This window comes from Antrostomus carolinensis, unplaced genomic scaffold (genome assembly GCF_000700745.2).
Source record: "Antrostomus carolinensis isolate BGI_N321 unplaced genomic scaffold, ASM70074v2 scaffold20385, whole genome shotgun sequence".
Classification (NCBI taxonomy): Eukaryota; Metazoa; Chordata; class Aves; order Caprimulgiformes; family Caprimulgidae; genus Antrostomus; species Antrostomus carolinensis.
The window spans coordinates 28,307-40,741 of record NW_010317313.1 but is presented as its reverse complement, the minus strand read 5'-3'; the positions used below and the strand labels follow the sequence as shown (position 1 = coordinate 40,741).

The 12,435-nt window shown below is 41.2% G+C and overlaps 1 protein-coding gene across 3 annotated transcripts in view; it reads right to left on the bottom strand.

The window, feature by feature from the left end:
• Positions 1 to 2,552: 2,552 nt before the first annotated feature.
• Positions 2,553 to 12,435, bottom strand: part of STMN2 (stathmin 2) — a 13,501-nt gene continuing 3,618 nt past the window's right edge. The window contains exons 3-4 of one of the 3 annotated variants that reach the window (XM_010168549.2): positions 5,451 to 5,642; positions 2,553 to 3,905 (exon numbers count right to left, since the gene is read on the bottom strand). In XM_010168549.2, the coding sequence (XP_010166851.1) occupies positions 3,846 to 3,905; positions 5,451 to 5,642 (252 nt within the window). In that variant the 3' untranslated portion in view covers positions 2,553 to 3,845. The remainder of the gene's footprint in view (positions 3,906 to 5,450; positions 5,643 to 12,435) is intronic. The other 2 variants (XM_010168551.1, XM_010168552.2) reach the window with 2 other exon arrangements.

Genomic DNA, 12,435 nt, shown 5'->3' with positions numbered 1-12,435 from the left:
GGGAGCTTGGAGAAGAGAAGGGTCCGGGGAGACCTCATTGCAACCTTCCAGTGCTTGAAGGGAGCTTATAAACAGGAGGGAGAGCGACTTTTTAGATGGGCAGATAGTGATAGGACAAGGGGAAAAGGTTTTAAACTAAGAGAGGGGAGACTTAGGTTAGATATTAGGAGGAGATTTTTCACCCAGAGGGTGGTGAGCCACTGGAACAGGTTGGATGGAGGCCATTCAAGGCCAGGCTGGATGGAGCCCTGGGCAGCCTGATCTAGTGGTTGGCAACCCTGTCCACAGCAGGGGGGTGGAACTGGATGATCTTTAAGGTCCTTTCCAACCCAAGCTGCTCTAGAATTCCATGATTCCATGGCTTCAGTAGAATCACTGTGTGAAGTGTGACAGGTTTGAATCATGCCTTGACGTAACCAATAGGTTAGCTAATGGGAATGGAGCCCTACCCACCCTGGGAGGGGCAGTCCTGGGACGTGCAGAGGCCAGAGGTCAGAAGGGCCTTTCTCGATGTTCTGCACAGCTCTGTCCTGCTTCCAGGCCATCACCTCTCCCCGTGAGAGGAGGGAGCAGCTGCATGGTGCAACGCCGGCACCCCAGGCTCCCTCCTGTCCTTCGGGAGGGTTCAGGCAGCGTATGGAAAATGCTGTTCTGCCTTGCAGCGCCAGCTGCTCAAAGTTCACGGCATGCAGCAGGACATCTACAGTTAATCCAAGGAGCGGCCTGTTTTTTTTTAATCTAAAAGTCCTGAGCACTCCTCTTGCCATTGAATTAAAAAATAAACTGAGATATTTCAAGTAGCCATAATGGTAATACTTTGAAAATGAATGTTTTTAATATTTTATTACTTTTCAAGGAGAACTTTAATCTGTAACTCCACATGAGAGATCCATGGCACCAATATGCTCTTGCTAGCACAAGCGAGAAGGAGCTAGGGAGGCAGTACTAAGGCAAAATGTAAGGAATTCATGTAAGGAAACAAGAGTAATATAAGGAAACAGCCATGCTGCAGCTACCCAGATTATTTCTTTTTGCTGTCACAGATTAAATATGCAGTGTATTTGCAAACGGGCTTCCAAAATATAGTTATACCTTAATAAAGCAAACTATACCCACAACTGTTAAAAGATCTAAGTAAAGAGGAGCAGAGCATGGGCTCTGACACAGGTCTACAGCGCTCACAGTGTCTTGTTCTTCACTCATTTCCCTCATGGAGCCTTGGAACCTGTGGAGAAGCATTTCCCAGGCAATGCCCAGGTCTGTGCTGGGAAGAACATGTACCGGGGACCATCCCAATAGGCACTTTGGATGTGGACACCCTCATTTGTGTGGGAGAGAGTTTAGCCCTGAGGAGGCGAGGCAGGCTGCCCTGCTGGGTCTCAGCACCAGAGCTTTGTCCTTGGCCCATTCTCCATGCAAGTGTAGCCAGCAGGACAAACACGAAAAGGGCTTGAAGCATGACCAGAGCTTGTTAAGTCAATGGACAGGGAAAACTGTAAGTGACGTGCCATTGGGAAATGAAAGCAAAATCCAGGAGCCCTCAAACCAAGATGCTGGACCTTAAATTGAAATATAAGCTTAAGCAAATGACCTTTTTTTAATGGGGCTTAAAGTGATACACAAACTTTGAAGGCTTGGTAACAGCGAAGCTCATGATATCCAGATGCAAAGTTTGCTGTTCGGCTTCTCTGCTAGGTTTAGTCCTGGTAATTTTGACAGAAAGACAAGGAATTTAGACAAGGAAACCCAGCTGCCCTAACAAGTTGGGACTATTCCTCTCATGCTGTGGTACAGACCTCGTTGCACACAGAGCTGAGCCTGCAGCCTTACACCTGAATCAGCTTGTACTGCTTTTTTGACTGCAGGCCAGGTCTTCCAGGGACATAACTTGGCTCCGAATAAGCTGTTGCATGGGTCAGAAATTGGCTGTTGCAGATCTGGAGCTTTTGGCCCATCTCTGAAAGAGCAAGTAAATGACATCACTTTCATGACTTTAAATAAGAAAACTAATCCTAGAAGTAATTCTTGATCACCTGTCCAGTTCTAAATGGGATATGATCCAATTTCATACCTCAGTTATGCAGCTTAGCAGCTTCCCTAGCGATTTTGTGTTTTTCAATAAATCCTGTAAATTAATCCCTTTTACCCTGAAAATCAGTGTGTTAACAGCCAGAATCTTGCTGCAGCTATTCATGTATTAACCCAGAGTTACATTAGTCACTTTTATTTCCCCAATTCCCTTTTCTCTCCGATACTGAGTCATGATTAAGGGGTGCATGTGCATGTCTGTGTACCTCGTTCTCTTTTTTAATAAACTTGGTGCTAGAGGTCACATTTATAGGCTCAGTTTATATGGTAATCTTTAAAAACAACCAGTCTAAGCACTGGAAAACATGTAGCAAGGGTTAATCTTGTATTAGCAGAGAAATAGGTTTGGTTTATTAATAGGTCTTATTTAAGTCTTGTTTCCATGCTTTTATGACTACATTAGGTTTTTCACCTCACATGGGCACGTGTTAGAGAAGTAATGGAGCAAGAGAAGAGACAAGCCCTTTTTCAGTTCACAGAACCCCAATTCTTTATTAATCACAGCTTGCTCACAATGACATACAGGAAAATAGCACTAATGAAGAGTAGAATATGCAGGCAGCAACCTCCAGGGGGGGTAGGGACAACTTCAAAACTGCAGCTATTTTGGGGATGCTGTGTTAGGTTTGGTGATACTGTACTTGGCACAAGCACCCTGTCTAGTCATTCCTCCTGCTTCAGCCCTCTTAGTCCTAGGTGTCTGTCACTAGGTAGGGTCGACTAACACTGAAGAGTAAAGGTCATCATGAATGGAAGTCAGCAGTGTCAAAAAAAAAAAAAAGTAACAACTGGCTCACGGGTTGCAAGTGACGTATTTGGTAGCCTCTTGTACTGTTACACATGTAATGGGGTAGCATCAGATAAGTATCATAGATCATGGCACCTACAGATAAAGCCACTTGATGTTTTTAGTTGCTCCATCAATAAATTTTCAAGTGGTGAATTAAGCTCACTTTACAATTAGCATTTGTATGGCTGTTTGGCATCATCCAGAATTTGTCATAGCTTGATGGTTACAACGTGCCTCTCAAATTTGCCTCAAACTGATCCCACTTGCTTTCATTCTGTTGCACAGCTGTATCTGTTGCCTCTCAGCTCAAAAAGGAGAAGCAACAAGGACTGTACGTGGTGATTTAACCCCCATTACACAGCACACTACAGAGTCCTGTAGCGTAAGTTGCGTTTGAAGAAACTACATTTTAAGAGCCTTTTGTCTTGGACAGCTGAACGTGAAGTCACGATACCTGTGATCTAGTCACTGTTTCAACAAAGCTTATTGATGGCAAAGCGGTCTAGGTTATTAGGCAATGACTGGTCTCTAGCACCATAGAACTACTACTGACCTCGTGGTAGGGTGAAATGTAAGTCGCAGGGAATGGAATTAGACGAGAGGTGCTTCAAATGAACAGACCCAGCAAATTCAACCGAGTGGAAATAGACAACATCAGAAGCCTGTTACAGGACATGTAAGATTATGAAATAACTTGCATAATGCAATACTTGTATTTTTTAACAAAAATGTAAGTATTTACAAAATAAGATCCAAGTTTTTTAAACATCAAGCAAATCATTCTGCAAAGAGACTGCACTGTTTTTGTTTTTATTTTTGTTTCTTTTTTGAAGTTTTTTATTGAGTTCTTAATTTTTTTTTTAAACCATGTCATACATTTCCCATACTGATATCGCATGATCCATAATAATATAGGCAGGGGGAGTTTACTAATGGTGGGGATGGGTCACATCCACCATTGCTGTTTTCAGCCAGACAGTTCCACCTGGAGCTCCTTGTTTCTACGGACCTCTGCAGCATGCCTCTCCTGGAAAACATCAAGAAGGGAAAAATCAAACCTCTTTCTCATTCTGCCTGCCTAGGGAGCCTCCTGATGACAACCCATTTAGGTTGTGCACTTGATTCTTGTGTAAAACTTGTTTCACAGCACAACCATCTTTAAAGCATGCAACTCAGGAGATGTGTCATCCACCAGAGCAGCCTGAGGCATGTTCAATGCTTACATTCTACCTACAAATTATTGCCATCTTTGCTCAGAAGCTGCCTTTGAATTTCATGCACATATGCCATCATATTACTGTGGAAATAGGACTTAACAGTCTGTCAACATTAACCTATGACAGAGAGATGCTTCAGCTGTCCTTCCCATTTCCTTTTGGACCTCAGGGATGGCTAATTGGCTCTTCCCTTTGTTTTCATAAGCTTTGGTATATGTGCCTGCAAACTAACCTAAAGCAAAAATGCCAAGTAATGTGAGTACAGTTCTTAAGCTGAAGAATTATTCCATTTGCGTAGTCACTTGTAACATCATCCTTTGGTTTCTGTTGTTTCTTTCCTGCTCTCTGAGACTTTTGTCTCCATCAAAGAACTAGAGGTGCTTATGAGGAAGACCTTACTGAAAACCACTGAGAACTATTTTCTTCCTGTCAGTTAATTTACTAACAGAAAGCTCATCATTGAGAGAAACAACTGATCACTCATGCAGAACTAATTTATTTTTTTCTTAACACTTTAAAATCTTTAACTCTTTTAATGCATAGGAACAATTTTTTTCCACATATTTTTTCATCTTTCTCCTCTGAGAAACCGAGAACTACAGACATTGGACAACTGTTTGATTTGATCAGTGACTTTTCTTAAAGGGTGAAATCTAAACACAAGTGACCTTTCATTTGTTCACAGCACTTCTTAAAAGCTAGAAAATCAACCTTTCTCTGGAGACAGTCCAGTCTCCAGGACTGAAGGACCATGAAGACTAAGGAACTGGGCCATGTCTCAGTCTCTCTTACAAGGAAGGCTGACAGAGCTCAGACTGTTCAGCCTGGAGAAGAGAAGGCTTGGGGGGGATCTCATCGTGTGTATGAATTTCTGAAGAGAGGGTACAAAAAGCCAGGTTCTTTCAGTGGTGCCCAGTGACAGGACCAGAGGCAGTGGGCACACACTGAAACACAGGAGGTTCCCTCCGAACATCAGGACACACTTTTTCACTGTGAGACTGACTGAGCACCAGCACAGGTTGCCCAGAGGAGTTGTGGAGTCTCCATCCTTGGAGATACTCAAAAGCCACCTGGGCATGGTCCTGGGCAGCCAGCTATGGGTGCCCCTGCTTGAGCAGGGGGTGGGACCAGATGACCTCTAGAGGTCCCTTCCCACCTCAGCCATGCTGTGATTGTGTCATTACAGAAGTTTAGTCTTTTTCAAAAGTGACTGGTGGTTTAGATACACAGCAGGGGCTCTGACTTAAAAACTGCTCAAGGATATCAACTGAGATAAGTGCTGCCCACAACATCTCTTCAAAATATTGATTAGATTTTTCTCTCTAGTCTAAGGTGAGGAGTGACGGTGTGGTTACCTTTTCTTGGAGACGTTCAATAAGAGCAGCTAAATTAGCTTCACGGTTTTCTTTGATCTGTTCCATTTTCAGTATCAGCTTTTCCTCTGCCATTTTGCTGAAGTTATTGTTCTCCTCCAAAGCCTTTTGAAGCACTTCTCGCTCATGTTCTCTCTTCTCTGCCAGATGTTTCAGCACCTGGGCCTCCTGGGACTGGAAACAGAGACACAGAATCATAGAATCACAGAATGATTTGGGTTGGAAGGGACCTTTAAAAGTCATCTAGTCCAACTCCCCTGCAGTGAGCAGGGACATCTTCAACTGGATCACATGTGGCTGAAATGAAATACTTATGTTGAGTAAAAATAAAAAAAACTGTAGGGTAACAGTTCACAGAGTTTGGAAACTGCGTAAAGTTTGATGCTTTGTTGTTACACGCATTGTTTGGAAAGATCACTTCTGTGTAGAAACTGGATTAGTTTCAAGACAGGGGCTTAGAGGCACTGAGTAAATGTGGGATACTTGCCCTAGGCAGCGTCAGAGAAGTGTCCAAAGCACTTTTGTTAACAAGAAATGCTGCCATGTGTAACTGTCCTCGGTTGTCTGGGTTACCGCAGTGGTTGCTCAACCTCTGACAGCAGCAGTCTTTTAGCTATGAGCATCTTATTTGTAGACATATGGGATTAGGGGCTGAAGGCACGTACAGTGTTAAAAAGGAGGTCGCTGACAGAGGAAAAGTGCATTTTTCACCTACGTTGGGCTGTCTGTTAATGTGCTTGAATAGTTAATAGCAGACTTTGAAGTTTACTGTTGTGAAAAACAAACAGAATCAAATCAATGTTTTTTCCCCCACACTATTTATATTTAGCTTAATCTCACTGATTAGGAAAGGAGAAAGGGATTTTATTCTATAGAAAATAACAAAAAAGCTATTTTAAGTTAAAAATTCAAATTTTGCAAGGCAGATGAAAACTGCAGGTAGGAATTAAGCGGATGAAGCCTATGCGCAACACTCTGTTATTCTTCTTTGTAAACTCACTGTTCAGAAGCATAAGCTTTGTTATTTATTTTACATCAAATTACTAACATGAAACCACTAATCCCAGGAGAGAAGCCAAAGAACTTGCAGCACTGGGCTCATCCTCCAGGCAAGTCTAGTCAAAAAGACAGTATGTTTCTGAGGGGTTATTTGGAAATTATAAACAACATTGTATGCTCTTGGATAAAATAAATTAGAGGGAGCACAAGAAGCAAACAGAAAACAGGGAATGGAATATGGCTCCAGAAGCTAAACATGAATTTTAGTACAGATCACAATGCACTGTTGCCATTTTTATCTGTAAAAATGAATTAGTTTAAGGCCTAAGTTAAGGGCTTTAACCAATAATTAGAATTACTGGTAATGAATCTTATTAAATTCTATTGTGTGGCTTTAAATGGAGTGAAAAAGGATGCAATTCTTTCAAATGAGTGAGATCCAACTAGGAAGAGAAAACGAGTATTTTAATGAAGGTAAGATACACATAAAGCCAAATGCACTGATGAGGGAAATTAAGCAGATTCTAGAAAAGGCTGCAAAAGCCAAGCAGAACATCTTCCAAGCAAGACACTGGAGTAAAACATATCTGTGCTTGCAAAGCTGTAATGGCTTGCTTCAGATCAGAGGAAAAACCTACTTTCATCATCTTGGCCACTTAATGTATCTGCTTTCACCAGGCCTGGTTGCAGTTAAGGGCTCATTTCTCAAACTCTGATCGTGGAGCACTCGCTGTTGGGAAGAGTCTACTGAAATGGCTGGTACCTTACCAAGGCACTTCCTTGCTCTTACCTCCATTATAGCATATGTTGAACAGAGAGTAATAGAACAAGCATTTTTCAGATCTCTGACTCAGAGAAAATAACTGTTGTGCAGGCCAAAAGTTGTTGCAAATGGGAACAAAAAGTCCCCAGACAGGCGCAGCCAAGGGCAGAGGCAGTTTTGTTGATGGACAATGGAAGGAGGATAAGCCAAAGGAAAAAAGAGCTGGGCAAAGAAGAAATTGTGTAGACTAATTAAAAAAAATCATCAAAGCCCCATAAGTTTAACAAACACATCAATAATTTTAATAATTAGATAACAAAAAAGGGTTATTTTGAAGCAAAACATTTTACTTCAGATACTCGGCATTTAACATTTCTTTAACTGCAGGCTACTTGAAAATGTAAAAAAGTTATTCTGAAAGATTTGGTACAATGTAAAACTGAAATGATTGAACATCTTCATCTTGATTTACCATTTTTGGGCCAACTTGAGTGGCTCAATTTGACCAGTGCTTGTGAAGTTATTCTGTATTTTTTGTTTAATTTACTGTTCAATGGCAACCTTTCATCTAATTTTGGCAAAGTTATTGTAATTAAATTTTGGTTGCTGATACAAATTTTGTGAACCCTTTGCTTGAGTGATCTAAAAGTAACTTTGATAATCTAAGAATCTATTTCCCTTCCTGTTGGGAGTTTGAATAGAAAAGATACTGTGATACTAATCAAAATGTCCTTTCCCATGAAATGTTTAAGAAGTGACTTGTTAATTTGGAGGGCTGACATTTCATGGTGTTTAAATATGTATATATAACGTGTTATACAATCAAGCATTTTCAGATTTGGAAAACAGACATTTACAAGGACATATCCAGAGTTCACGAAGATGCCATAATAAAATGTCAGATTTGGACTGTTCCTATAAGCAGTATTTTTTAAAAGAGCACTGGCTTTCAATGGGAGGTAGCAAAATGCCTGTGAGACTTTGGGGCACTTGCCCATTTTCAGGATTTGTTTTCTTCCATTCAAACCCTTTGGCTTCTGGAACTAGTTGCTATTATCATAAATTTAGGAGAATAGTGAAAAAATAGAGTTCCACATCAAAGTACACACAGTTCTGAAGGCTATGCTGGCAGACAACACATTCAAAAGTAATTTGTCAGTAATAAATGATAATGAAGAAAATCCTTATGCTCTAATTAAGTATTTACTGGATGCAAATTGCGTTGGCACCAGTAAGAGTCTGAATGAAAGCTAAACCACACCTCAGGAAGTGACTGTGCATCCTAATGTGATTTTCCTTTATGATATGCCTAAAATGCCGTTCCTTTTCCTCACTCAAAATGTTCAAAGTACCCAGGATAAAGGGACAATCATCTCCTCCACAAAACACCCATGAGGTAGACTCTCATTTAGACTGACATCCCTCTTATAATGCCGTTGTACCCCAGCTGTCAGTCTGCCTGTTTCCCTGATGTTCAAACCATTTTTTAAATCCCCTTAAGACAATTCTGGAAAGCAGTTGGTATGTTTTTGTACTGGATTGTCAAATGATTTTCTGCTTCCAACACATTTGGCAAAAGAAATTGGCCACCCTGTCTGTTCAAAGTCTACTCCACATCCAGAAATGGCGAAATGAATGACCCCAGATACCTAGCGGGGCTGGGATTAATAGACTCCCTTTGTTGTTTGTGTTGGCTTTTAACTGCTGCATTTGGACTCTCACAGTCTTGATACAGAATTCCAGCATATGCAGGAAGTTTTTAGTCCAAGTTTATTTTCAACATTGTATTGTCTGAAGTGCCGGAAAGGATATTTTCAAATCCTTGATAGTCTATGTTCTAACACACTTGTAAATGGCTTACAGTATGAGGTTCTTGTACAGCCATTGTGAGAAAATGAGTAAAAATGTCTGGAAATGGGATGAAAGACAAAGAAGACTAAATAGGAGAGAAAAGTATGAAATGGTGGAGAAAGGAAAAAGCAATACTCAAGGGGAAATATCCAGAAGACTTCTTAAATAACAAGGCATAACCAATGCAGCTACAGCTGCGGCATCTAATGCTAGATGTGGAGGAATAAAAATGTTGCAAAACATTCCTGGTACAGATAACCTCTGCTCCTAGTACTGTTCATGTCATATTTCTAAAGGATCATGTGCAGCCCCAGTTTTCACAGAGGAGTGCTTCAAAAAGAAATCCACATCTCATACTCAGCTGGTCAGAGATAGATGCAAACTAAACACACTTGATGATCAACATTATTTATGGAAACTGTCTTTGGAGATACATATATTTTTTAATTATTACCCATGGGAAGAAAAGTCTACTTATCCGAGTACAGGTGCTTTATTTTCTTACATTTATCCGTTTTTCTTTGTCATGTACATCCAAATATTGAAGTCATTTATGCAGAAATTAAATTAAAGGATTACTTTTAAGTAAGAAATGGGCTCAGACAACTGTTTTTAAACTATAACTTTCAGCTTGAATGTTTCACCTTAGTCCCTAGGATGTAAAAGGCACACTACCAGTTATGAGAGCTCCACTTTCATAACACATTTATTCACTGACTGTATTTTTTAAAATTAAGTTGTTCAGCAGAACCTGCATTAATGTTGCTATTCTTCAGTGTATTCGAGAGGTACTATTAAGGAACATAATGTGAAGACAGAATTAAAATCTCCTACTGCAATCTGAATGACAAGATGAAGTATTAATCAGAAAGAAATGGTGACTTCAAGTAGTGATGTTTTGAGGGGAAGGAATTGAGATTGGGATTTTTCCACTCAAGTTAGACCTCGCTCATGGCACTAGCTTCTTTAAATCTCTGTGTGGTTACATCGTATTCCTCACTAGGAATACTATTATTTGTATTACATTAGCACCTGTTCAGGTTGTTGTGATGCAGTGTGCAAATACACAGGGAGAGGCAGTTCCTCTCCCAAAGCAGTAACAGTCTAAAGAGACACAAAGAAGAGGGGGATGCTCCTGCTCCATGGGGCCACAGAGCAGAGAAGTGAAATGGCCATACATCAGGAGAGCTAGAGACATCTGAGCTGTAACTGCAGGTGAAGTCTTGCTTCTACTCAAACCAGATGGTGCAAAATTTTGCTTGAATTTGGATGAGAATCTTTTTTTTTTTTTTTTTTTTGGTCCTGTCTGCCAGTGGAGCTTTGGGTCAGGGCTACTAAGAACACAGAGAAGAGTAAAAATAAATATATAAATAAATTGTTGTTGTCAGGGTTGTGACCCATGGGGGTGAACAAGGTACACTGGAGGGATGGAAGAGGTACCACCTGAGTCCTCTGCCTGATGCTCCCCTACCTCCTTATGAGGCATTTCTTGATCTGCTGTAGTTTGAGGCCTGACATTTTAAAGTTAATAAAGACCAGCGTCAGTTTGTCTTATGATTGTTGATTAGCAGCAAAGCCCACGGCAGACTGCAGAGAGAAGTTACGCCAGCACTGGGATGTATGCTGTCTCTGTTCATGACTCCATGCGCTCCAAGGCAGACCTTTGTGCCCAACACCAAACCCTCCAAACCCTCTCCTAGCTGGTAAGCAAACATCCTCCTGTGGGTACATATCCCATAGGCTCATGCTTTTTGGACGAGGAGCTGCGGAGTTGCTTGTGATTTTGGATATCTATCTTTTGTAAACATCAGGGGTGAGGCACCATGTACGGAAAAGCTATGGTGTAAATCAAAATGGTGCAGAAACACCCAGTTCCAGTGCTGATTCCACACGTATTGCTGGGACCTTTAATGGAAAAATATTTCATGCTGTATTCCCTCTCCGCACAAGCACAGCTGAGGGCCAGCAGTAGATGGGCAGGACAGGAGGCAGTGCCTGCCCTCCCTCCCAGCCTGCTCACTTACAAGTTATAGGAAACCAAGGAGGGGAACAGGAATGGGTATGAAGAACAAAGAAAGCTCCACTTTTGCCAGGGAAGGTGCCGATCCCTTCTCTGCCTCTCCTCTTGCCTGGAGCAGCAGTTTTGTAGATCCCACACAAGTTCTAGGAGGTAGCTGCCTTCCCCGCTTAGGTGAAGTCTTTTCCCCCAAGAGTTCTGAGCAGTAAAGCATGGGTGGCTTTTTCAATGCCAAAGGAGAAAAGAATTGCCTCTGGGCAGGCTGTGGGGCTGGCTCAAAGGGGCAGCATGTTGGGTGCTGAAGCCCAACATAGACCGCAGTCATGATGCTGGCAGAGATGCCCCGGGCTGCTGGCCTGCTGCATTGAGCACAGCAAGCCTTGGCCAAGCTAGGCTGTATGTGGGGCTTATCTTACAGCATTTCATAGCAATGGTATTAAAAACTCATGTAGCTATAAGTCTGTATCAAACAGCATCCCCATACAAAGCCATTAAGAGGATTTAATTACCTATGATTTCTCTCCTATAACCCAAAGTGTTTCATTTTTATGCTAGTAAATTGAACATGGGCAATAAAGATTCAACATATGGCTGTTGAAGTCTGTACATCAAGTGCAATAATAGCTGAACATTCAAGGACAATGGATAAAAATTGATAGAAGTTAAAGGTTCTGTAAGAAATAAACTTCTGCTGCTTACAATGTCACTGTGCTCTAAATTCTTAAGTGAGAAGGATGAAAAGATCTTCCTGATTATTCACCAAGATGGGAAAATATAGCACACATGCCAAAAAAATAATGGGATAATAATGACATGATGTAAAGAGGATTCTATAAATGGAAAGGACAAATCTGTAACCTGCCCAAATGGGTCTCGCTGTGTGGTGCAAAAGGAAAAAATGCCTCAGGTGAAACTCTCAGTTTGGTGTGAGAGTATGAGGTCACAGTGACTGTCAAATGAGGGAGAGCAAAAGAGGTAGAAAAGGAAAGAGCCCTGTAAAAGCTTGTAAGGGAATAAATGAGAATGATAAACAAGGAACACCATAAGCAGGAGACTGCTGAATTGCATGCATTGCTGTAGATGTTCTCATGAGCTTGAAAATTTATTAATCAACACTGCCTAATTAACAGAGCAGAACCTAATTCCTAAACAGTGTGAAATCAATTAGAATTTCTTCTGAAAAGGCAATTCTCATCCATTAGTTATACTTGATTTTAATTAGAACTGTGCTGGAAGGACATGATCTTAGAATGGTCATGCCTGACAGCTGTTGTACATAGACTGAAAAGTATGATAACAAACGCCATGCTGGATGTCAGAAAATCCATCTGGTTTGT